Source organism: Gopherus evgoodei, chromosome 2 (assembly GCF_007399415.2).
Source record: "Gopherus evgoodei ecotype Sinaloan lineage chromosome 2, rGopEvg1_v1.p, whole genome shotgun sequence".
Lineage (NCBI taxonomy): Eukaryota > Metazoa > Chordata > Testudines > Testudinidae > Gopherus > Gopherus evgoodei.
The window spans coordinates 118,744,461-118,768,242 of record NC_044323.1 but is presented as its reverse complement, the minus strand read 5'-3'; the positions used below and the strand labels follow the sequence as shown (position 1 = coordinate 118,768,242).

The window sequence follows — 23,782 nt, the reverse complement described above, 5'->3', positions numbered from 1 at the left end:
ATACTTGTGTCTCAAATTGGGCACCCAAAATTAGTGGACACTTTAGACCTTAATTTCTCTGTATTTTAGCTCCACATCTATAAAATGGGGATGATAATACATCCTACACAATGAAAATAAATTGTTTGTGAAGCACTCAGATGAGTGCTATAGAAAAGATTTGAGGAAATAATTCTGTTTTCATAGCAAGGATTGAAATAGTGAATGTGCAGCAAATGATGCTCTAGGCCCCATATTGAACAAGAGGATAAAGCAAAATACTAAGAAGCTGCTCACTAAATGAGCATCATCCATCCCACGCAGGGAATGAGGCAGTGGTCATAAGATTAAACAAAAAAACCAAAAAACCATATCATCATAGTTCAAGACTACGATAATGCATACATGCAAGGGGGACAAATTAAGGTTGCACAGGTAACCTGAATACTTGCATTCCCTGAAACTGTCCCCAGAGTAGCTGGGTTTAGAGGTAGGTGAGACAGGAAATGATCTCTCAATCCCACTGTTTACAACAGTAGCTCAATTTAACCCCAACGCTGAACATTTGTTCTACACCAATACCATATAAGGCAGCAGTAAGCTCCCAGGGATAGTGGAAGTTTCTGCAGGACTGACAACAGGGGTAACATATTTTGCACAGCTCAAGAGTTCTATTAAATCAGTTAAGAGCATACCTTCTGTGGAGAAATAATGATCCAAATAGAGGAAACCTACTGCTTACAACAGAGCCCCTATTACTCAATTCAATGTACTCCTCAAAGATGCTAGCACTTGCTATGATCATGGAGGACACTGGCAAGTAGGAAACAATAAACTGATGAAGCTAAGCTCTGCCTAGGAAAAACCATCAAGTAGAGAAAAACTGTAGTATACATCAGTAGATTTAATATTCTCAGGAACATCATGAGGGTAAACAATCATACAGAAAATCCTGGGCCATCAGAAAGAAACTTATGTCTGGCTTTTTTCCTGCAGGACCACAGAAAGAACAATGGCATGTGGAGTTCAACGTGTCCCTCTAGAGATGGAGTACTACAAGGATGAGATGCCAAATAATCTACTAGCCTCCCAGAGTAGGTCCAATCTTCAGAGTGAAAGCTCAGACTGATGAAAGTAATAAAATATTAGCTATTGGAGATCTTCCAAACAGCATTAGATATGGATAATATAAAAGCAATAAACAATGTTACTTGACTTACACTAGTGATTAAAGTTCAAGGAAAGGGAAGTTGTCTGACCACAAACACAACATACCAACTAGAGGTTCCTCTCTTTTGGGATCTTTCATAAAATCTTTCAGACAGGTTATGTCCTTTGTAAGCTTCCGCTTAACTGGTGTAAACAAAATAGAAATATATATTAGACAGACAAATTACAATTACCATAAGATACTGGGCATTTTGCAGTTTCATATGACTGAACTGAGAAAATGAGTTGCCAGCCATGGTTTTTGAATGGTAAGAGTGAATTTTAGTTATGAAATATTGAAAAATATTAGTTTACAAGGGAAACTGATTTCCCTTATTAGCAGTGTTCAAATACACAGTATTAAGTCTATAAAAAAATCAAAACAGTTTATATTAATCATCCAGACTTATCCTGGCATCCCATTTTGTGCCTGAAAAATTGGGAGTTCAATACAGGTAACTGACATATCCAAGTTAATGATTTGCAGACAAAGTTAACAGACATGTTGGGATTTACAAGTGCTCTGACTTGGCTGAAAAATTTTGTGAAGGGCTTTTAAGAAGTTTAGATTTAGATTTCATCAAGCTAAAATGTTTGCAATAGAATCCCAATTCCTAGCAAAGGAAGTGGTTTGACTTTCTTTAAAGCTTGTCAGCAAATGTGTACTAAATATTTTTTGTATTTAAATATTTTAATAATTTAGGCCTTAATATAGGCTATCAATTTCAAATTTAATTTTACATGTTTATATTAAAAATAAACTTACATTTAGTTTAAATAAAAAAATCAAATTTAATTAAAAAAATCCAACATTTTTTATTTAATAAAACCAGGTTTTTTAAAATCTACTTTGGGCACTTGGACTAAACTAATCATAAAGAAAGTTACTTCCTTCAAATCTCAGGAATGTAAAACAGTATTACAATAATGGTAGTTTACTAAATGCTATTTCCCCTACCCCAACCCAAGGATGTCAGAGCACAGTCATGATTAAGCTAAGTAAACAGAAAATGGGATTTTTTTAAAAAAAAAAAAATACATCTTCTTAACTCCATTACAGGGATGAATTATCTCTTATAACAGAAACAAAATCCAGGCTCAGCTAAGAGAAAGTTTTACCCAACTTGCACACATCTGCTGGAGGAGTCAAACAACAGCTTGAGCTAAAAGTCATGCTCTGTATCACATGTTGCAAGAACATTCCAGATTTAACAAGGTTTCCTACAATCAGAAGTCTCATATTTTGTTACGTTTTCCAGAGCTTCTTAAACTGAAGAAGTTAGGCACTGCATGAAGCACTGATGGTCAAAATGTCTGATAGTGCACAAGTGGAGTTGTCTCTTCCTAAAACTTAAGACTATCTTCATGAACAATTTTGTTTTCTAGAGTGTAACTCAATAGTTCTCTACTGGGGTCCACCCAGGGCCTCCTGGGGGGCTGTGGGCAGGTTTCACGGGGTCCACCAAGCAGGGCCAGCATTTGACTTGCTGGGGCCCAGTGCAGAAAGACAAAAACCAACCATATGGAGCTGAAGCCCACGGCCCTGAGCTCTGCCACTCAGGGCTGAAGCCGAAGCCTGAGCAACTTATCATCATGGGATCCCCTGTGGCATGGGGCCTCAGGTAATTGCTCTGATTGCTACCCCCTCCACACTCGCTGGCCCTGGTTTTTATATGCAGAAAACTACTTGTTGCAGCACCGGTGGGCTGTGCAGTTTTTATAGCATGTTGGGAGGACATCAGAAAGAAAAAGGTTGAGATCCCCTGGTGTTGAATTTATTCATTTATATTCAATTTTCTTACCTGGTCTCTGTGTTTCATATATCACTGGAGCGGGGGCACCTAAGATAATGTTATTTTGACAGTTATTTGTCTTTCTTCACATAGCACAACAGACCACAGAAAATAAAATAGGTTTAAAGCGATGTCTTACATAGAATAAAGGATCTAATGTTTTCAATTTAACCTCACTAACAATATTGTTCCATTTTGGTATTTGATCTTTTGCTTTTGTATCTTTTCAATTCCTATTTTTATTAACAATTTTTTAAAAAAAGTGTTCACCTAAAAATTTCATTATTTCCCCTGCCAGGCCAAACAACAAGTACGGATCACAGAAATATTAACTAAAACATTTCTTTGAAAGTTTAACTGCAAAAATTCATTAATCTGTGTTACTCCTATTCCAGTTATTTTCATTATTTAATATTTGTTACGGTAGCTTTGAAAAGCCACAACTGGGATCAAAGCCCAGAAGCTGTTAGGTCCTGAAATTGCATCCACGATGGCCGAGACCCCTTGTACTCACGGGAAACCCCATGTGGGTTCCCAAGTCTATCCCATAGATCTGATTACACAATCAGGCCCTTACAGTGCCTTTTCAGATATTTTCATGCTTGGCAGTGTTACTTTTGCACAGTTACTTTCACCCTTCCTGTGCTCCTCCCTAGTCCTCCACATGCTCAGATGTCCCCTTATAAATACCCAGTATAAAGGTAATTTATGTTACATATTTAAAAAAAAAAGCCCTAAGAAGAGTATCTGATAAAGTTCAATATGTGGTATTAAAATACCCTTTTACTGAAAATACTAAAAGTTCCTCCTAGACTATAAAGCTCCTGGGGCAAGTGTCTGCCTTAAAACTGATGTAAAATGCCATATTAATTTTTTTTCTTACCATAGGCTTATGGCACACTAATGAAACTAAGGGAACCCTGTGCTGTGAGCAGTACTGGTTCGCTCTGGTATCTGTACCAGGTAAGTAGTTCAAGAATAGATCATAGTGGATTTCAATATCAAAACTTGTGTAAATTTGTGGCCCATTTCAAGACACTGTGCTAGTGTTTAAATTTAACAAAAGGAAAAAATATTTTAACCAGCTTTCTTCTTAGAATAATCATGTCACCCATTTGGCAGCATCCACCACACCCCTAAACCATCTCTTAATGAAATGGGAATTAGACTTGGTAATCATGGATTCTGGGCTAAGTCATAAAACATACAGTACCAAGTCCCAAAAATATTTCCAAGATGCTAAGTTAACAAAACTAAAAAAAAAATTAGAAAGGGAACATACTGTATTTCAAGTTGTCCTTTCATCCAGTATCAATCATCTGAGATCCAGCTTAGGTTTCTTTAAAGAAACCCTTCAATATTTTATGGTCATACTGGTCAACCCAATTAGCTTGACAAACTAGTCAAGAACAATCTTTCCTCTTGAATGCAATTAACTCCACTATGCCTCAGGAGAGAAAGCTTACCAGCTACGTGCAACAAATGAGATTAAAAAACTATTAAAGATAATCCAACACCACACTATTTAATTACCGTATATACCCGTTCATTAGCCTGTTCATTTATAAGCAGACTCCCCAAAATGGACAGATAAAAATAGCAAAAACTGTATGACCCTTTCATAAGCCGACACTATATTTCAGGGGTTGGAAAACTTTGGCTCCTGGCCTGTTAGGGTAAGCCGCTGGTGGGTCAGGATGTTTTGTTTACTTGGAGCGTCTGCAGGCATGGAGCCCCTCAGCTTCCTGTGGCCATGGTTCGCTGTTCCCAGGGAGGGGCTCCAAGTAAACAAAATGACAATGTATTAGATGAGGGATTGGCAACTTTTGGCACGCGGCCAGTTTGTTTACTCGCCACGTCCACAAGTTCGGCTGATCATGGCTCCCACTGGCTGTGGTTCGCTGCTCCAGGCCAATGGGTGTGGTGGAAAGCAGCGCAGGCTGAAGGATGTGCTGGACGCTGCTTCCCGCTGCCCCTGTTGGCCTGGAGCGGCAAACCATGGCCAGTGGGAGCCACGATTGGCTGAACCTGCAGATGCGCCAGGTAAACAAACCGGCTCGACCCACCAGGATGCTCAACCTGGCGGGCCACCTGTCAAAGGCTGTCGATCCCTGTATTAGATATTCAATTCAATGATTCCATAGAATTTAAAATCATCAAATTTTGGTGTAGACCTGTTTATAAGCCGATCTCCGCTCTTCGATGAGCCACTTTTTTACCAAACATATTCGGCTTATGAACGAGTATATACATTTCTTTTAAAGGACAAAAGGAGGGCAATTTGTCTTGGAAAATTGAAACAACTCTGCTCTAGGATCTAGCTCTTTATCTTCATGCTACCTTAAAGATGTGCACTATGGAAGCCTTTGGTGTTTGCCCTCTCCCCCACTCCATCCTTCCCCCTTTTCTTGTTTGCTGTATGATAATGAATAAACGCTCTGATACTTGGCTCACCTAAGACTTTGATTGAATCTTACATCCCACTCATTTCAAGCCTTTTCCATGCACTCTGGTTTAATCTGAGTTTACTTTAGGATTGAAGACTGGATCCTTTGAAGGCATCTCATCTTCGTGAAAACAGCGCAAAATGTTTTGATCATACTTCAAGGGCCTCAGATGATGGATGTAGCATAAAGAACAGACAGACAGGTTCAAAGTCTCTCCTGCAGAGCTGATGTCCAAAAGTAAGCCTTATTTTATATAACCAGGAAGTAGGAAGGATACTGACTTGAGAATACAGTGCCGAAAACTAGGATTTATAGTCCAGGTTTGACATTTATATGCTGGTATGGACTGACAAGTGGTGCTTCTGTAAGAAATATATGTGCACATATTGTAGGGAAACCTGGTTTATTCTTTTCTACTTATTGGGAGCAAGCCAGATCCTGGAGTAAATTCAGTTTGTAGATTTCATTTCTGAAAGTTGGTAAAGTTTAAACTGCTCGAAAAGCAGCCTCTCAATTAGCAATTTTGTCTCATTATCCAGACTGAGGTCTGAGTGCAAGCCTGAACAACTGTTCAGCAAATCCCTTCAACTGAAGGTTCAGATACCGAAAACTAGTGTCGTCTTGACCACTGTGGAAAAATAATTAATACTGATTATACTTTATTTTTTGCATCATTCTCTAGGATAGGTAAAATCAGGAAGACATAGCCAACACTTTCATGGCATCACTGCCACAGCTTCCACTTCTTTGAGGTATAACATATCTTGGAATTCTTCTGACTAACACGGATACCAGGACACCAAACTTCTCTGTGATTTCTCTGAAGACTTAGATATGAAAATAAATCATCCACTCAATCTACTCACTGCTGACTAGCTCAAGCTCACCACTCAAAGTTGTGTGCCTTTTACTGAACGTTGCACATCAGTAAGACTCCTCTACAGAATAAAAGGATGGAGTCTTTGTGAAGATTGGTGCTTCTCATCTCTTCTTGTCTGTTGACATAACAGTCAAGATTATAGCCAGGAAACTCATGTGAACATGTGTTTATGTAGAGGGTCTACACTGAACACACACATTCTTAGGAGCTTGCGTCTTCATGGATATTGGAGTGCTGAGTATGTAGGCTACTAACAGAATCTTTTTGTATCTTTTGTTCAAAAATGCACACCACTCTCTACTCTAATACTATATAACACATGTAGAGTTGTTTTCAAAGTTGCCAATGTTAATTTCCAGTTTTATATAATAATTACTAAAAATGGAATTTTTGAAAAATGCACATCACTAATCAGGAGAGTTTCAGATATTTGTGCTATCCCAGAATGATGATATGTTTTGTACTGTCTGAAGCAAACAGAAGTAGTCAAGAGATTTTTTTTAAAACCTTCACCTTTTTCCTATGGTAAATGCTCCTTCACAGGCAGAGGTTTCCTTTAAAATGACTTGGAATTTTTATCATCCCTAGAGTCACTTAAATTAAACCGCAAGTATGTCACACTTCAGTACTGCAAGTTTAGACACAGAGGTCTTTAAATCACAATCAAAAAAGACTCAAAAAAGCAGAAGGAAAAAACGTTTTCTTAATGGAAGAGCCACACATACTGTATAACTTGGGATAACTGCAAGAATGAACTGTAATAGAATTACAGTAGAAACTCATTCATTTCTAATCAAAACTGGGAGACCTACCACAGTTTACAAAATTTGTGAACTAAGCAAACAAATTAAAAATATTCTAGGATGCTTTAAAATTTATTTTATTCCTTTATTTGAAAAAGCACCATTATAGTATATAAGATATTAGACTGTATACTAATATATGTGACAAAAGTAATGACGTCTTAGTGGTGTGCCTGCTACTGTCTTAAAAACTGGTGTTTTGCCCACTTCAAAATGTGCAAATCTTCCTTTGTGATTAGCAAGGCACTAGCTATACATGGTCTGACATTCCTGTTAACTTGTAGGTACACAAAGTTATGTATTTCTTCCACATTCACACATACTTTGTGCAGAAGAGGGAGAAGAGGACCACAAAAATTGTTTAGGAGTAGCATATATGGAGAGAGTCAGACCTGGTCTACACTACGGGGTTAGGTCAAAGTTAGCCGCATTAGGTCAATTTAAAAAGTGAATGCATCCACATAACCAACCCCATTCCATCGAACTAAAGGGCTCTTAAAATCGACTGCTGTACTCCTCCCTGGCGAGGGGAGGAGTGCTAAAATGGACTTTGCTGGGTTGAACTTGGGGTAGTGGGGACAAAAATCGACGGTACTGGCCTCCAGGAGCTATCCCAGAGTGCTCCATTGTGACCGCCCTGGACAGCTCTTTGAACTCCGATGCACTAGCCAGGTACACAGGAAAAGCCCCGGAAAGTTTTGAATTTCATTTCCTGTTTGGTCAATGCGATGAACTCAGCAGCACAGGTGACCATGCAGTCCCCCCAGAATCACAGAATGTTTCTATGCTCCCCCTATCATCTCTGTTCCTGAGGTTATTGCAGATTAGAAGGCAAAAAAAACAAAAACAAAAAAACCGTACTCGCAATGACATGTTTTCCAAGCTCATGCAGTCCTCCCGCACTGATAGGACACAGCTTAATGCACGGAGGCATTCAGTGGTAGAGCCAGGAAAGAATTAAGTGAGCATGAAGAGTGGACGCAGGGCACGATGCTGAGCCTAATGGGGGAGCAAACGGACATGATGAAGCATCTGTTGGAGCTGCAGGAAAGCCAACAAGAGCACAGACCCCCGTTGCATCAACTGTATAACTGCCTCCCCTCCTCCCCATGTTCCATAGCCTCCTCACCCAGACGCCCAAGAACAGTGGGGGGGGGGGGGAAGGCGGCTCTGGACACCCAGCCACTCCATTCCAGAGGATGGCCCAAGCAACAGAAGGCTGTCATTCAAACAGTTTGATTTTTAGTGCAGCTACAATAAGCCATGTGGCCTTGTCCTTCCCTCCTCCCCCAAGCCTCCCGGGCTACCTTGTCCATTATCTCATTTTTAAAAAAAAAAAAGAAAGAAAGCATTGTTTCAAAACAATAGTTACTTTATTTCGAACGGGGGAGGGGGATTTGCTTACAGGAAATTAAAATCAACAAAGGGGGGCCGGTTTGCATCAAGGAGAAACACACGACTGTCACATTGAAGCCTGGCCGGTCATGAAACTGGTTTTCAAAGCCTCTCTGATGCGCAGCGCACCTTGCTGTGCTCTTCTAATCGCTCTAGTGTCTGGCGTGAAATGATTGTTTGCTGTTGCTTTCACGGAGGGAGGGGCAACTGACGACATGTACCCAAAACCACCCACGACAATGTTTTTGCCTTGGGAACTTAACCCAGAATTCCAATGGGCGGCAGAGTCTGCGGGAACTGTAGGATAGTTATCTACAATGCACCGCTCTGTAAGTCGATGCTAGCCATGGTAGTGAGGACACACTCCACTGACTTAATGCACTTAGTGTGGACATATGCAATTGACTGTATAAAATCGATTTCTAAAAATGACTTCTGTAAAATCAACCAAAATTTGGTAGCGTAGACATACTCTCAGAAGCTCTCAAGCTTTGATCCACAGAACAGTGTGATCAGACAGACTGCTGTAAGTCTAACTTGGTACCATCTGCTAAATCACTTTAAAAAAATGCTAAAAATACATTACTTTCTTACTATTACTTTCCATACAAGAAACTACAGTAGTGGCTATAGGCTTGCTAAATAATCATGAATGGGAAGCAAGATGGTATATGTGTAATTGTGAGTGCAATAGTTGTTCACAAGACACTATTAAAGAGCGGTACACACAGTGACAAAAGTTAGATTTTCCTTTGAACGTAAGTAGATACTCTTGTGATAGTTTCGAACAATTTATGACAACAGATATCCTTTGACTCAGATGCCTCCTCACCAAGCACGAAAAGGTCCTCAGGTGAAATTTACATATGGAAATGCTTAATTACAGTTTCAAGGCATGTAAGAATTAAACTGTTCCAGAACTGAAATATGGCTTTTATTAGGATACCAAAACCCATTTAAGCTCACAGCATATCACTGAAAAAAGTAGCATAAATTAATCTTAAGACAGATATGGCTATTTCAGTTTTTATTGCATCAGCACAAATTAAAAACAATATGAAACTGTTTCCTATACCCATTTTCATCAGTGTCATTATCTAGTGGTACTTACTTTCATGGTATCAGAGATGCAAGCTGATTCACAAAGCATGATTTTTTCCTCTCATAATGCTAAACTGTATTGAACAGATTTGACAATAAGCAAAACCACCACAAAAACGTAGCAAGTGCTAACAATAGCTGAAATATTGAAAAAGCAATTTAATCATACCAAAATTACAATTTGATAGCACCTATGGAAGCTTTGAAGGGGAAGAAGAAAAATGTCATACTTACTATAAGCATTCATGGCTCTCTCTTTCTTTAAATATGAAGATGTAAGTCATCCCAAAATAAAATAAGAAAAAAATCATTAATGTGCTAGACCATTTAAAAGAAAAAAATGTACTTTCTTAATGCAGCCTTTGCAGATGAATTACAATGAAGGCCAACTTTTCCATTTTTACATAGTAAAAAGTATACAGCCTTTATGATTTTCTGCAAAAGCTGGAAGTGCTGACAAAGAAGTGTTGATAACAATTAATACCAGAAGGTTAATGTAAAGACAACTCTGGTATTACTTGAAGGAAAGGGATCAATTCTTAAAGATGATTAAGCCTTGATAGACTGGTCTCAGGGATGCCGCACAAAACCTTGATTTTTGCATGTTAGCAGCTCCTAGAATTTTAAGAGCTGTAGTTTCAAAAATCAACATTTTGGGCTAATTTGGCAAAATCCTCTGGCTAGCCAAAATTTCGTAAAGTTCTGACCACAACATGAAGAACAAGCAAAGCAGTTTTCATCAACTGAATCCATCGAAAGTGTTTTTTTGGGAGCAGATGGAAGAAGAGGAATTGAAATTTCCACTTCAAGACATGGATAAGACTAAATATTGACCTGTTGCTAGGTCTTTCCAGGTAATAAACACCCAAAGAAACAAGTTATTATTGATATTCTAACTCACCAATTTGAGAAATGAAACAATTCAACGTATCTTTATGTCAACAGTGCAGTTGTTTGTTGAGAGCACTCCAAAAAGAGGAAGAGTTTGAATGGCACATCAAATATTCAGTGCAACAGAGCAGATGCTGCAAGTCATTTCGACAATTCAATAAGAGATTTTCTAATTGACACAAATAAGAGTATTTGGCAAAGAAACCAAAATACTGCCACAAAAGAAAACAATGAGAGAGACAGCACCACTGCAGACAATGCAGCTTAAGCTCAACAGCATTTTAAAAACTTAGAATCTGGGCTTTAAGAATAAGTCTCCCATCTAGCAATAGAGACACAGGAATTGTTACAGATAAGATCATACATCATTCTGGTCTGGCATCTTGCGCCTGACAGTTGCTAGTACCTGAAGTTTCAGAGGAAAGTGGAAAATGCACGTTGCCAATTGTATACTGCTGTACATGGGGGAATTTCTTCTGCGCAGTCAGCTTATGCCCTTGATTGCGTTTTGATTATTGTTTTCATTAACATCAGGGAAGTGACTCCATAGTTGAGGTTGAGAGATCCATTCTATTTCTGACCCCTTTTAAAAAGCTGCATTGGGACTGAAAATTCTCATGCTAAAATCTCAGGCCACAGGTGAAATTTCTTACAGGACGCTGGAAATAAATTGCTCCAGCTGTTTTTGAGTTATAGGGCTCTGAGAAGTTAGTGTTTGATTTTTAAACAAAGAATCTAACTTTGAGAAGCCATAACTCAAAAACTGCTGCTTTTTAGGGTTCAAACCTCCCATGCACTTTGTCCACCACAGTGCATAGGCTAGTTTTTACAGTTTACAAATTCACTTACAAAACGTTGTTTCATGCACATAAGTAGACAACTCATATCTCTTTATTTAAATCTTACTAAATATGTCCACTTTAAAATGACCCCACAGCAGGATATCAAATCAGTATGTGGAAATTCTTCAAATTCCAATTATTTAAGGTCTTGTCTATAATAACCCTGAGGTTTTCCATGAAAGTGAATCTTTCTTTAACAGAAATTTCTAAGCACCTTCAGAACATAAGAGGATACAGTGTTGCTTGGAATAAAATGCAACAATAGCACCAGAATAGAAGTGTAAATTTCCCCAAGTTCATTTCTATGAGGGCAGTAAACTGAAGTTTAAGTTACCAACTGTTTCATTACTATTAGTGTCACTGACAACATCTGATTAACACGCTTATCCAATGTGCTTGGTTTCATTTGGAAGGCCAACCCAAACGAAATAAAGTTGTGATTGCAAATATCAAATCTGAAAACATGTTCTGAAGTTTGATAATTCTGGTATTCACCAACCAGATTTACTCCTCCTCCTCCCTGCTCTATCTTTTCCACCACTGTGAGAACTGTTCTGATAGAGACAAGCAAGTTCTGGGTTGGTAGTGGCAGCAGAGTCTTGAACCCTAGAGGTTCTCTCTCTTTAGAAACAGGGGAGACATTTGCATTTGGCTCCCCATTCTCTGGGCCAACTGGGGGAGATGGAAGAAAGGAATTCCACAATCCCACTGAGACTCCTGGATGTATCAAGGTAGCTCGACATGTGCAATTTGTAATATGCATACAGAGGGGAGGAAACCACCTCTAGGGATGGAGTGAGAGTGGCCTCTTCATCTGTACTCCAGAGAGGCGTCCTAGAGCAGGGGGACACCACTTCTCTCACATAGTGCCACTCTTAACACTGACTACCCCTAGAGCAGGTGAAGAAATGGCAGACTACACTCTAAGCTCCATCCCTGGGGAAGCAGATAGGCAATAAAAGAGAACTGGTTCTTGCTCAGACATGATGCACTACATCTTATGAGCATATACATACTGCAGGTGAAGACCACCATTGCCTCCTCTTTCTATCTGGAGAAGACTCCCTCAAGGTCCTGACCCCTCTCCTTCAGCTGTCAGATGCTGCCATCAAGTACCCCCCTGTTTTCTAGGCTTGTTACAAAGGAAAGTGTTAGTAAACAGGTATAAATCACAGTATATTTTTGAACCAGGTTAGTACAATGGCTAAAGATCATAATAATTCAACTATTCTCGAAATCATAAGACTTAAATATAACCACACATAAAGGTGGCTATAATCAAACCTCCTTTCTGAACGTATCACGTTACATAAAATCCATGTTTATATATTTACCTGTTTAGTCATTGCTTTTTCATTAATCCACACAACAGAAAGAAAATCAATGGATGTATCTGTATGATGATTGTGAACTTATTCATTTTGGAAAACTTGCACAACCACCCTTGGCTTTTGACCATACCAATCTCTCACACAACATTTACACCAACATGCGCCAGGCGAACCTAATCTCATGAACCACTGAAGCTAGATACAGTTACTTTGTCACCTAAGGCCTGGTCTACACTATGCATTTAAACCAAATTTAGCAGCATCAAACTGATTTAACCCTGCACCCGTCCACACAACGAAACCCTTTATATCTATATAAAGGGCTCTTTAAACTGGTTTCTGTACTCCTCCCTTACTCATAGACTCATAGACTCTAGGACTGGAAGGGACCTCGAGAGGTCATCGAGTCCAGTCCCCTGCCCTCATGGCAGGACCAAATACTGTCTAGACCATCCCTAACAGACATTTATCCAACCTACTCTTAAATATCTCCAGCGATGGAGATTCCACAACTTCCCTAGGCAATCTATTCCAGTGTTTAACTACCCTGACAGTTAGGAACTTTTTCCTAATGTCCAACCTAAATCTCCCTTGCTGCAGTTTAAGCCCATTGCTTCTTGTTCTATCATTGGAGGCTAAGGTGAACAAGTTTTCTCCCTCCTCCTGATGACACCCTTTTAGATACCTGAAAACTGCTATCAGGTCCCCTCTCAGTCTTTTCTTTTCCAAACTAAACAAACCCAATTCCTTCAGCCTTCTTTCATAGGTCATGTTCTCAAGACCTTTAATCATTCTTGTTGCTCTTCTCTGGACCCTCTCCAATTTCTCCACATCTTTCTTGAAATGCGGTGCCCAGAACTGGACGCAATACTCCAGTTGAGGCCTAACCAGCGCAGAGTAAAGCGGAAGAATGACTTCTCGTGTCTTGTTTACAACACACCTGTTAATGCATCCCAGAATCATGTTTGCTTTTTTTTGCAACAGTATCACACTGTTCACTCATATTAAGCTTGTGGTCCACTATGACCCCTAGATCTCTTTCTGCCATACTCCTTCCTAGACAGTCTCTTCCCATTCTGTATGTGTGAAACTGATTGTTCCTTCCTAAGTGGAGCACTTTGCATTTATCTTTATTGAACTTCATCCTGTTTACCTCAGACCACTTCTCCAATTTGTCCAGATCATTTTGAATTTTGACCCTGTCCTCCAGAGCAGTTGCACTCCCTCCCAGTTTGATATCGTCCGCAAACTTAATAAGCGTACTTTCTATGCCAACATCTAAATCGTTGATGAAGATATTGAACAGAACCGGTCCCAAAACAGACCCCTGCGGAACCCCACTTGTTATACCTTTCCAGCAGGATTGGGAGCCATTAACAACTACTCTCTGAGTACGGTTATCCAGCCAGTTATGCACCCACCTTATAGTAGCCCCATCTAAATTGTACTTTCCTAGCTTATCTATAAGAATATCATGTGAAACTGTATCAAATGCCTTACTAAAGTCTAGGTATATCACATCCACCACTTCTCCCTTATCCACAAGGCTCGTTATCCTATCAAAGAACGCTATCAGATTAGTTTGACATGATTTGTTCTTTACAAATCCATGCTGGCTATTCCCTATCACCTTACCACCTTCCAAGTGTTTGCAGATGATTTCTTTGATTACCTGCTCCATTATCTTCCCTGGCACAGAAGTTAAACTTACGAGGGGAGTAGCGCTGAAATTGGTATTGCCATGTTGGATTAGGGTTAGTGGGGCCGCTAATCGACGGTATTGGCCTCCAGGCGGTATCCCACAGTGCACCATTGTGACTGCTCTGGAAAGCAATCTGAACTTGGATGCACTGGCCAGGTAGACAGGAAAAGCCCTGCGAACTTTTGAATTTCATTTCCTGTTTGTCCAGCATGGAGCTCTGATTAGCATGGGTGGCAATGCAGTCCCAAATCCAAAAAGAGCTCCAGCATGGACCGTATGGGAGATACTGGATCTGATCGCTGTACGGGGAGACAAATCTGTTCTATCAGAGCTCCGTTACGGAAGATGAAATGTCAAAGCATTTGAAAAAATCTCCAGGCTATGATACAGAGTCCACAGCACAGTGCTGTGTGAAAAGCGTAACAGAAAGCCAAAGAATGAAATGGACGCTCATGGAGGGAGGGAGTGGGTACTGAGAACTCCAGCTATCCCACAGTCCCCGCGGTCCCCGAAAAGCATTTGCATTCTTTGCTGAGCTCCCAGTGCCTGAAGGGTCAAAAACATTTTCCTGGGTGTTTCAGGGTATACGTCGTCAATTTACACCCTTCCCTTCCTCCCCCCGAAAGGGAAAAAAAATGTTTCTCGCCTTTTTTCAATGTCACCCTATGTTACTGCATGCTGCTGGTAGACGGGGTGCTGCAGCGCTGAACACCAGCATCCCCTTCCCGGTGACAGATGGTGCTATCCATCGTCATCATCAGCCCGTGAGTGCTCCTGGCTGGTCTCGGTGAGGTCGGCCGGGGGCGCCTGGGTAAAAATGGGAATGACTCCCAGTCATTCCCGGCAGATGGTAAAGAATGGCTGGTAACCGTCCTCATCAAAGCAACAGGAGGCTGAGCTCTATCAGCACCCCCCCCCCTTTCATTTCTAAAGTAAAGACTCTGTATTGCCTGGACTATCATAGCAGTTGGAGGCTTCCTCCCCCTCATTTTATCTCACTAAAAAGTCAGTGTTTCTTATTCCTGCATTCTTTATTACTTCATCACACAAATGGGGACACTGCCACGGTAGCCCAGGAGGGTTGGGGGACGAGGGAAGCAAAGGGTGGGGTTGTTGCAGGGGCACCCCCTAGAATGGTGTGCAGCTCATCATTTCTGCGGGATCTCTGGGGCTCTGACACGGAGCGGCTGTGCTCTCTAGTTCTCCAGTACACTTGTCCCATATTCTAGGCAGGACTGACTATTTTTAGATAAAACATAAAGAAGGGAATGACCCAGGGAGCCATTCCCATTTTTGTCCATGCGCCCCCAGCCGACCTCGGCGAGGCCAGCCAGGAGCACCCATGACAGCAGCAGACGGTACAAAACGACTGATAACCGTCATCTCATCGCCAATTTATAATGGCAGACGATGCAATAGGGCTGGTAACCGTCTCTGCTACCTTGCAAAGGCAAATTAATGCTGCTGTGTAGCTCTGCAGTACCGCGTCTGTCAGCAGCATCCAGTACATATATGGTGACAGTGACAAGGCAAAACAGGCTCCATGGTTGCCATGCCATGCCAGGCCAATCCAGGGAAAAAGGGTGCGAAATGATTGTCTGCCGTTGCTTTCACGGAGGAAGAATTGACGACATTTACCCAGAATCACCCGTGACACTGTTTTTGCATTGGGATCTCAACCCAGAATTCCAATAGGTGGGGGAGACTGCAGGAACTATGGGATAGCTACCCACAGTGCAACGCTCCGGAAATAGACGTTTGCCTCGGTACATGGACGCACACCGCCGAATTAATGTGTTTAGTGTGGCCACGCGCACTCGACTTTATATAATCTGTTTTACAAAACCGGTTTATGTAAAATCAGAATAATCCCATAGTGTAGACATACCCTTAGAAAGCCTGGAATTCCAGAGAACCTTGTTTTTAACCCTGGCTATAAGAAGATATCTTCCTTATCTTTTACCTCCTGTCTTAGTTCAGTGCCATTTAAAGGGCAAACTTCAAATATGGTTCTATTGAACCACTTGTTTGCAAGTTTCTGTATTAGACTTTTAAAATTTTGAAAAACAAAGTAAATTGAATGCTGTACCTGACTTAGAATGTTACAAGTAATAATGCAGAGATGAACTCTGCTTGATTATCCAAGACTGGTTCAAAACGGCAGGTCATGAATGTGATACACGATAAAGGTACTTTTCACATGAAACCAACTATTTCCTAATTTATAATTGTCAATTCATATGAAAAACTAAGGCTTTTTAGAACTTGGAAACTTCTATGTTTAAACATATGTACATACCAAGATACTAGAAAGTTAATTTTGTTTCAATAATCCAAGAACTGATTGCATCAAACATGATATTAACAGTAACTTCAAGACATGATTAACTAAACTTCTTTAATAAAAATAGAATATATGACTATTACATAATGTGGACAAAGGCGAGGTGGAGTATGTTTTGTTGAACGCTTTGTTGGAGTTTATATTCAAATGCATCTCTGCTTCTAAAATGTGCAATTTACCCGCTAATCTGTTTTTTTCCTCAAGTTCCACAATATGCCAGTCCAGACAGAAGATAAGAAAGACTCCAAAAAGTGAAGAGAGCCAGAAAATAAAATTAGAATCGTTAGAACTTCACCCACTTATAAATGTGTAGGCTTAGTTGAACATGCCAAGTTGTAAGCTTCCCAAACAATAGTGGAGTAGTTTCATGCAGTGGAGAGTCTGAATTTATTGTAACATTAGTTCTGGATTTAACAAAAAAATTTAAGGGGGGGTGGAGGGGTGATATAAAATTCCTGACTAACCTCGAACAGGGTGGAATTTCCAAACTGGCATGAAGAACTTTTTTAAAAGATGTTCATTAATATGTTAAAAAAAAGTTTAAAAAAAAAAAACTATTCTCAACACCCTTTATACCAATAGTATAAGTAACAGTAAGAGAAGTGGTTAGTTCAGAAACAGGCACAGGGTAAGCACTGGAATGTGAGAGACTATCAGACCACAGAAGGTGGCCAGCAAATGCAACGTGTCCTGAATGTACCATGTGAAAACTGCAGCAAAGCACAAATGATTTACACATCTCTAAAAAGAGTTGAAAAGCATTTCTCTTTTGAAACAAAAGGCAACCATGCTTTTAAAGAGACTATGTGACACTAGTCTTCCTTAAAGCACTCCATCACTCAATGGGTTTTAGCAGGGATCGACAACCTTTCAGAAGTGGCGTGCCAAGTCTTCATTTATTCACTCTAATTTAAGATTTCGCATGACAGTAATACATTTTAACCTTTTCAGAAAGTCTCTTTCTATAAGCTTATATTATATACATACAACAATAGTTTACTTAAAGTAAACAAGGTTTTCAAAATGTTTAAGAAGCTTCATTTAAAATTAAATTAAAATACTGATCTTATGCCGCCAGCCTGCTCAGCTCGCTGCCAGTCTGGGGTTCTTTTCACCTAGGCCGGCAACAGGCTGAGTGGGGCCTGCGGCTGGGATGCTGGCTGGCAAGGGGCCGGCAGCTGGGACCTCAGACTTTTGGGGGGGGGGGTTCAGGGGTCAGGGCAGAGGCCTGGGGGTGTGTGGCGGGGTTCAGGGCAGAGGGGGTGCAGGGCAAAAGGCTAGGTGTGTGTAGAGGGGGGTCAGGGCAGAGGGCTGGGGATGTGCAGGGCAAAAGGCTGGGTGTGTGTAGTGGGGGGTCAGGGCAGAGGGCTGCGGGGTGCAGGGCAGAAGGCTGGGTGTGTGTAGTGGGGGGTCAGGGCAGAAGGCTGGGGTGCTCCCAGCCCCCTGCCCTGAGCGGCTCATGGCAGGGGGCTGGAAGTGATATGTCCTGTTCCACCCCCTTCCTCAAGGCCCCGTCCCTACCTCTTCTCTGCCTCCCCTATGGAGCAGCAAGCACGCTGCCACTTTCCCCCCTCCCCCTCGCAAGGGCCACCAGCTGACTGGCACAGGGAAGGAGAGGAGGAGGGGCAGGAAAGCAGCACACTGGGGGGAAGAAGTGGTGGAGGGGAGAAGCTTGGCTGCATCAGGACCAAGCTTCTGCCTCCCGTCTTCACAGGGGAGCGGGGGGGGAGGTGCTGAGTGGGGCTAATGGCCGGGACCGCGGCAGGCAGCAGTGTGACGCTCAAAATCGCATGCTGTAAGTTGCCAACCCCTGGGAAGCCACTTGAGACATAGATGTGAGACATCAGTTTATGAAAATAACGAGTTATGACAACCACCTTATTTTTAGTTGAGCCTTCAGGAAGGGGTAGAGTCTGAATGAACCATCTGACCAAGCAAAGGGGAAACAAACAAACACACACCTATTGAGAAGGTAACTAGAAGGTTTCTCATCACTAAGAGTTCAAAGGGTGGGCCTCGGAAGGTATTAAGAACTAGAATGAAGTCCAAAGTGACTGGAAAGGGGGGAGTACAACTGAGTTTTTGCTTCTGTTTATCCACAGTTTCAAAGTCTATCTCGAGGTACATAAGGGTTCCAAATAAGTATGCTGAGCTGCAGTGATCCAAAATTTAGGACTTTGGGCAACCCAGCCTAAAGTAACCCTAGGAATTGTTGCCTCTAAATGCACTCAGCTGCCTCTCTTTGCACCAGTCCCAACACTAATAAATTGCAGAAGCAGGCTTCTAAATCCTTTCTCCCTCATTTGCAATCCACTCAAGAGTCAGAATGACAAATATATGAGTCCTCATGAAGTGACAGCACTGGAATAATAGATTGTGTCTGAAAGCTTTGACGGTGAGACTGAGATTCAGACATATTTGAGAGAGAGATTCAGACACTAAGAGCTGTTCCTAGATCAGTCCAAGTCTACCATAATGGCCTTCTATTCAACTCCATCTATTTTCTACACAGTCCTGTCAATCATTTGCAAAAAACACACATGTACTGATCAAGTTAAACTCCCATGAATGACTAAATTATTCACTAACAGTTCCCTTAATCAGGAGATGATAGTTATTGACATGTATTTCTAGTATAACCATTACCAATGAATCTATGTATCAAAGAATTTTTGCTTTACTACTGACTTCTGAAGTATTCAGATAGTACAGAAGCCAAAAAAACCCTCTTCCATCTCCAACAGGAAAAAATAAACTGCCTGAATGGCATACACAGGTAAAAGTTTTTTTTTTTTAAACTATGAAATAATTGTGGGAAAGCTAAGGCTAAGAAATGAGTTTTGTATTTAGCCCAATCTGTGGTCATTCTCTCCTGTCATCAAGTTTCACAATCTTGGTCCAGCTCTTGAGAAAGTTCTGTCTGTGTTCAGGGATCTTCTCCTAGTAAACGACACAATCACCATATGTATTTGTAAATACACAATTTTCCAGATGGCGAAACAAAGATAAATAGAGCTTAAGTGATCTGACCCAGGGTCACAAAGGAAGATTGTGGCAGAATGAAAATAGAACCCAAGTCTTGTGCTTCAGTCACAAGAACATTCATCCTCTTCTCCTGATGTTGCACTGTCAGTTTGACTCTTCTTTGCTTTGTCTTTTTTTTCCTATATTTTAAGTCAGAGAATATGCAAAACCTGCCTGGTCATGAGCTATTAGAGTTCTCTCCCCATTAACCACAATCAACCATACACTGTAACAGAAGTAAGCCTCATCTCAAAAACCTTGCTTCTCTGATGACAGCTGCCCAATTGTGGAAGAGATGCATGGGGAAGGAGAAGAAGGGGAGACTGCTGCAGAATTTATGTCTAGAAGACATGATAATTTCAGATCTTAAGAAAATGAAAAGGCCCAATGGAGTTTTGATAGCATTGGCAAGCAACTAAGAAGCCAAAATGATGTGACCACTCAAAACGATACCCATGCAAATATGCCCTAATGAGCTGCTGTGACATTGTGCACTTGCAGGCATGTCCAAGTTAGACTGATGTCCCATGCCTCAGAGTGAAAATGTGGGCCTTCAGAATAAGACTCCAAAATTTCAGTTCTTAAAGAACACTTATGCCAGAATTGTGAAATTTTCTGTATGACTGAACCCTACCCACAGCTAGGTGCAAGTCATCCACTGCACAAATATAAAGGTATAAATAGACAAAAAAAATCCCTTCATGAAAGGTGTCAAGACCAGTTGTCTCTTCCATGTGAGCCCATTGGCAGGGTCCCTTTTCACCTAATATTTTATTTTACATTGTGTAATTTCAAATGGTGATGCACAATTGTCAGCTTCTCAATTTACTCCTCCCGGCAGCTAAGATATCAATGAACATGGACCATTCTTCCACAGAAGCTGATATACTGCATCAGTCTCTCCAAGTTGTATCTTATGATATTAAGCTGTCTTCCCACTTACAAAACTTTTTTCTTAAGTTAAAATTAATGCACAAAAATTTACTAAAGAGAAATCTAACAAAATTCAAAGGACACAAAAACCAACACTGAAATTTCACACAAAAAGGGTAGGAAAGATATGCGTCAACTTATAAACTCCTTGTTGTACTAGGAATGAAGACAAGCCCAGACATCTCAAAGACAACCTATGATAGTGCATTCAAACAACTGCCCTCCCCTGGGTCCCAAGAAGGTGTTTGACACCTCATTGAAAGACTAACATCAAAAGCCATCAGAACTACAATTCAGAGCCACCAAATATGTCTCTAAATTGCACTGTTGGTCCACTCACTAAAACAATGGCTTTTCTACACAGAGGGGCCGGGAGGGAGACAAGCATGAAAGAGAGAAGACTCGAGGGAAGGCTGGAACTTCTCACAGTTGTTACATAGTTCACAACAGACCCCTATTTAGGGACATGTTTCTGCACTGTGGAGGGGGTCCAACCATCACCACATAGAAGGAATGGATTAGGTGGAGAACTATGGCCAGCCTGAAATGCTGACAAGCCTCAGACTTGCAGGAGAAGTGAGATCAGAGATGGGGAGGGTGTGTCTCATGACTTTTGGTTCTTTTCAAAGACCTCTGTTGAAAAAACTCTTGAGTGTTCAGATTTAAAGTTTCTATGGTTAAGAAATTCCTTTGCTAAACCTGTGGTTCCTTGCTTTCCTGCCATGTTGTCCCCAAAAGGGTTAAACTAGAAGCCCAGGCTGCTCACAGTCTAGGCAGAGCTCAGGTGAAGCACGTAAAAGCAACTGACAGGTTCAGGAAGTCTGACACTGGTTTTGAAATATAGGGTGACTGGTTAGTGACACCGCACATCCCAGGCAAGAGTGTCAGGCAAGAGGTTTGAGCCTGGGAGTATTCCCCCTTGTTCCAGAGCTAGAAACAATGACTAGACTCTACCTGGACACATTTGGCTTAGAAGCATGTGGAATCCAGTGACTAGGTCCTCCTGCAACAGACTAGTGACCAAACAATGGAGTACAGAGCCCTATTGTAACAAAAGCAGCCCACATCGAAGAGAAAAAAAAACAGAGATTTATTCCCAGCTTTAAGTAGATTTCAAAACATTATTAACTATGAAGCTGCTAATAAATATAGCAATTCTCCTTCTGCAATTTAAAAAATAAAATAAAATAAAATAAAAAACCCATCGCAGAGCTCCCAGTGCTTTTTAGACATGGGCGAATTCAGTGCTCATGAAAGATGCCCTGGAGACTGGAAAATAAGTAAAGAAATTCAAACTAAATGTAGCAAGAGCAGCAGTAATGCAAGCTTCCAGATGTTGTCACAATAGTATGCCTCAACTCCGACCTGGAGCAATCAACTAACGGGGCTAAAAAAGTAGTTTGGCCTCCACGCAATTCTTGGCTTTTCAGGCTGCCAAATGCAGGGATAGTTTTGGATGAGATCATCCATCTCTTCAGAACTGGAATGAGGTCAAAAAGGAAAGAAGAGTGACTCTGCCTGTAAAGTGGCACCATCTCATATGTTGGGGGTAGGCAACCTGCGGCACCCAAACTGATTTTCAGTGACATTCACATTGTCCAGGTCCTGGCCACCAGCCTGAATTTTAATTTAATTTTTAATGAAGCTTCTTAAACATTTTGAAACCTTATTTATTTTACATACAAGAATAGTTTAGTTACATATTATAGACTTATAGAAATAGACCTTCTAAAAACGTTAAAATATATGATTGACGTGCGAAACCTTAAATTAGAGTGAATAAATGAAGACTCGGCACACCAATTCTGAAAGGATGCCAACTCCTGTCATAAGTCAAATTCCAAACCTAAAAAAAAGGGGGGGGGGACCCAAAAACTGAGCAAAACACACCAGAGTTATAAACAGCATGCCTCTGATTTTTTAATAAAATTATAAAGTTAGTAGATGAAAGGTAAGGTACATACACATATTTGGATTTTAGTACGACACTTGGTACAGAATCAACACTCCACTTTCAAAATTTATTAAAATTGGCATAGATATGGATACTCACATAAATAAAAGAGTACTAAGATCAGAGTGGGGAAGGAGAGGGTGAGGAAGTACCCATAGAAACCTAAGGTTGATATGGTCATATTTTACATCTTCATTACTGGAAACAGTTACCACCACCATAATAAAATCTGCAAGTCTGACTACCAATGGAGTACAAAGGAAACAGCTACTTAGAACGTAGAAACAACCAGGAAAAAAAGAAGAAAAAAAGAAGATTAATTTGGAGAAAATGCAAATTAGTGTTCAGGGTTGGGTGCGATGGAACTGGGAACAGATATTCCATGGGAGAGAAATCTGGCAGCAATTCTGAAGAAAAGCTGAGCAGTGGACAGCAAATTAGATACAAATTTTATGCTACAAAGGCAGAGGTGTCACATTGTTAGCTATTAAGATGCAAATCACCTATAAAGAGAGTACATACAGACGTTTCATCAGCAGAGTATTCAAAGGTTTTCTACAGAACTCCATCAATGTTGTGCACTGGGTTAGTGGTTGAAGAACTTTCTACATCTGGAGAGGATTGGTTAAGGTCCAATGCATCACTTGGTATGAACCATAATTAAAATATATTTCTTCAGCTATCTATGGAATCTATACAATCCAGAAAAAAAAATATGTCTGGATTTTCACTGAGAGATGAAGCTAGAAATTCTACTGCAGAATAAACTGCTGAGTTTGACAAGGATTATTTCCAGGTCCTCTCTATTTCCAGAAGGAAAAACTTGAGACGTCTGGTCAGCTTTCCTAAGCACGCTCAGTTCTAAGTTTTCCTGCACCTTCTCACTTGGTCATGAGCATTCATCACTAAGGGCTTGTTTACACTTGAAACTCTACAGCAGCACAGGTGAAGTAGCACTTCAGTGTAGACACTACTTATGCCAACTGAAAGGGTTCTCCCGTTGACCTAAGTAATCCACATCCTCCATTGACCTAATGCTGTCTACACAGGGAATTATATCAGCTTACATCATCATTCAGGGCTATGAATTTTTCACACTCCTGAATGACATAGCTGTGTCAACCTACCTTCTTGGTGTAGACCAGGCCTAAGCC

At 40.7% G+C, this 23,782-nt stretch overlaps 1 protein-coding gene across 3 annotated transcripts in view; it reads right to left on the bottom strand.

The window, feature by feature from the left end:
- Positions 1-23,782, bottom strand: part of LOC115646106 — a 65,556-nt gene that overhangs the window by 29,020 nt on the left and 12,754 nt on the right. Inside the window, exons 5-7 of one of the 3 annotated variants that reach the window (XM_030551600.1) lie at positions 9,842-9,866; positions 2,991-3,029; positions 1,255-1,332 (exon numbers count right to left, since the gene is read on the bottom strand). In XM_030551600.1, coding sequence (XP_030407460.1) covers positions 1,255-1,332; positions 2,991-3,029; positions 9,842-9,866 — 142 coding nt within the window. Of the gene's footprint in view, positions 1-1,254; positions 1,333-2,990; positions 3,030-9,841; positions 9,867-16,896; positions 17,587-23,782 lie in introns of those variants that run through there. The other 2 variants (XM_030551602.1, XM_030551601.1) reach the window with 2 other exon arrangements.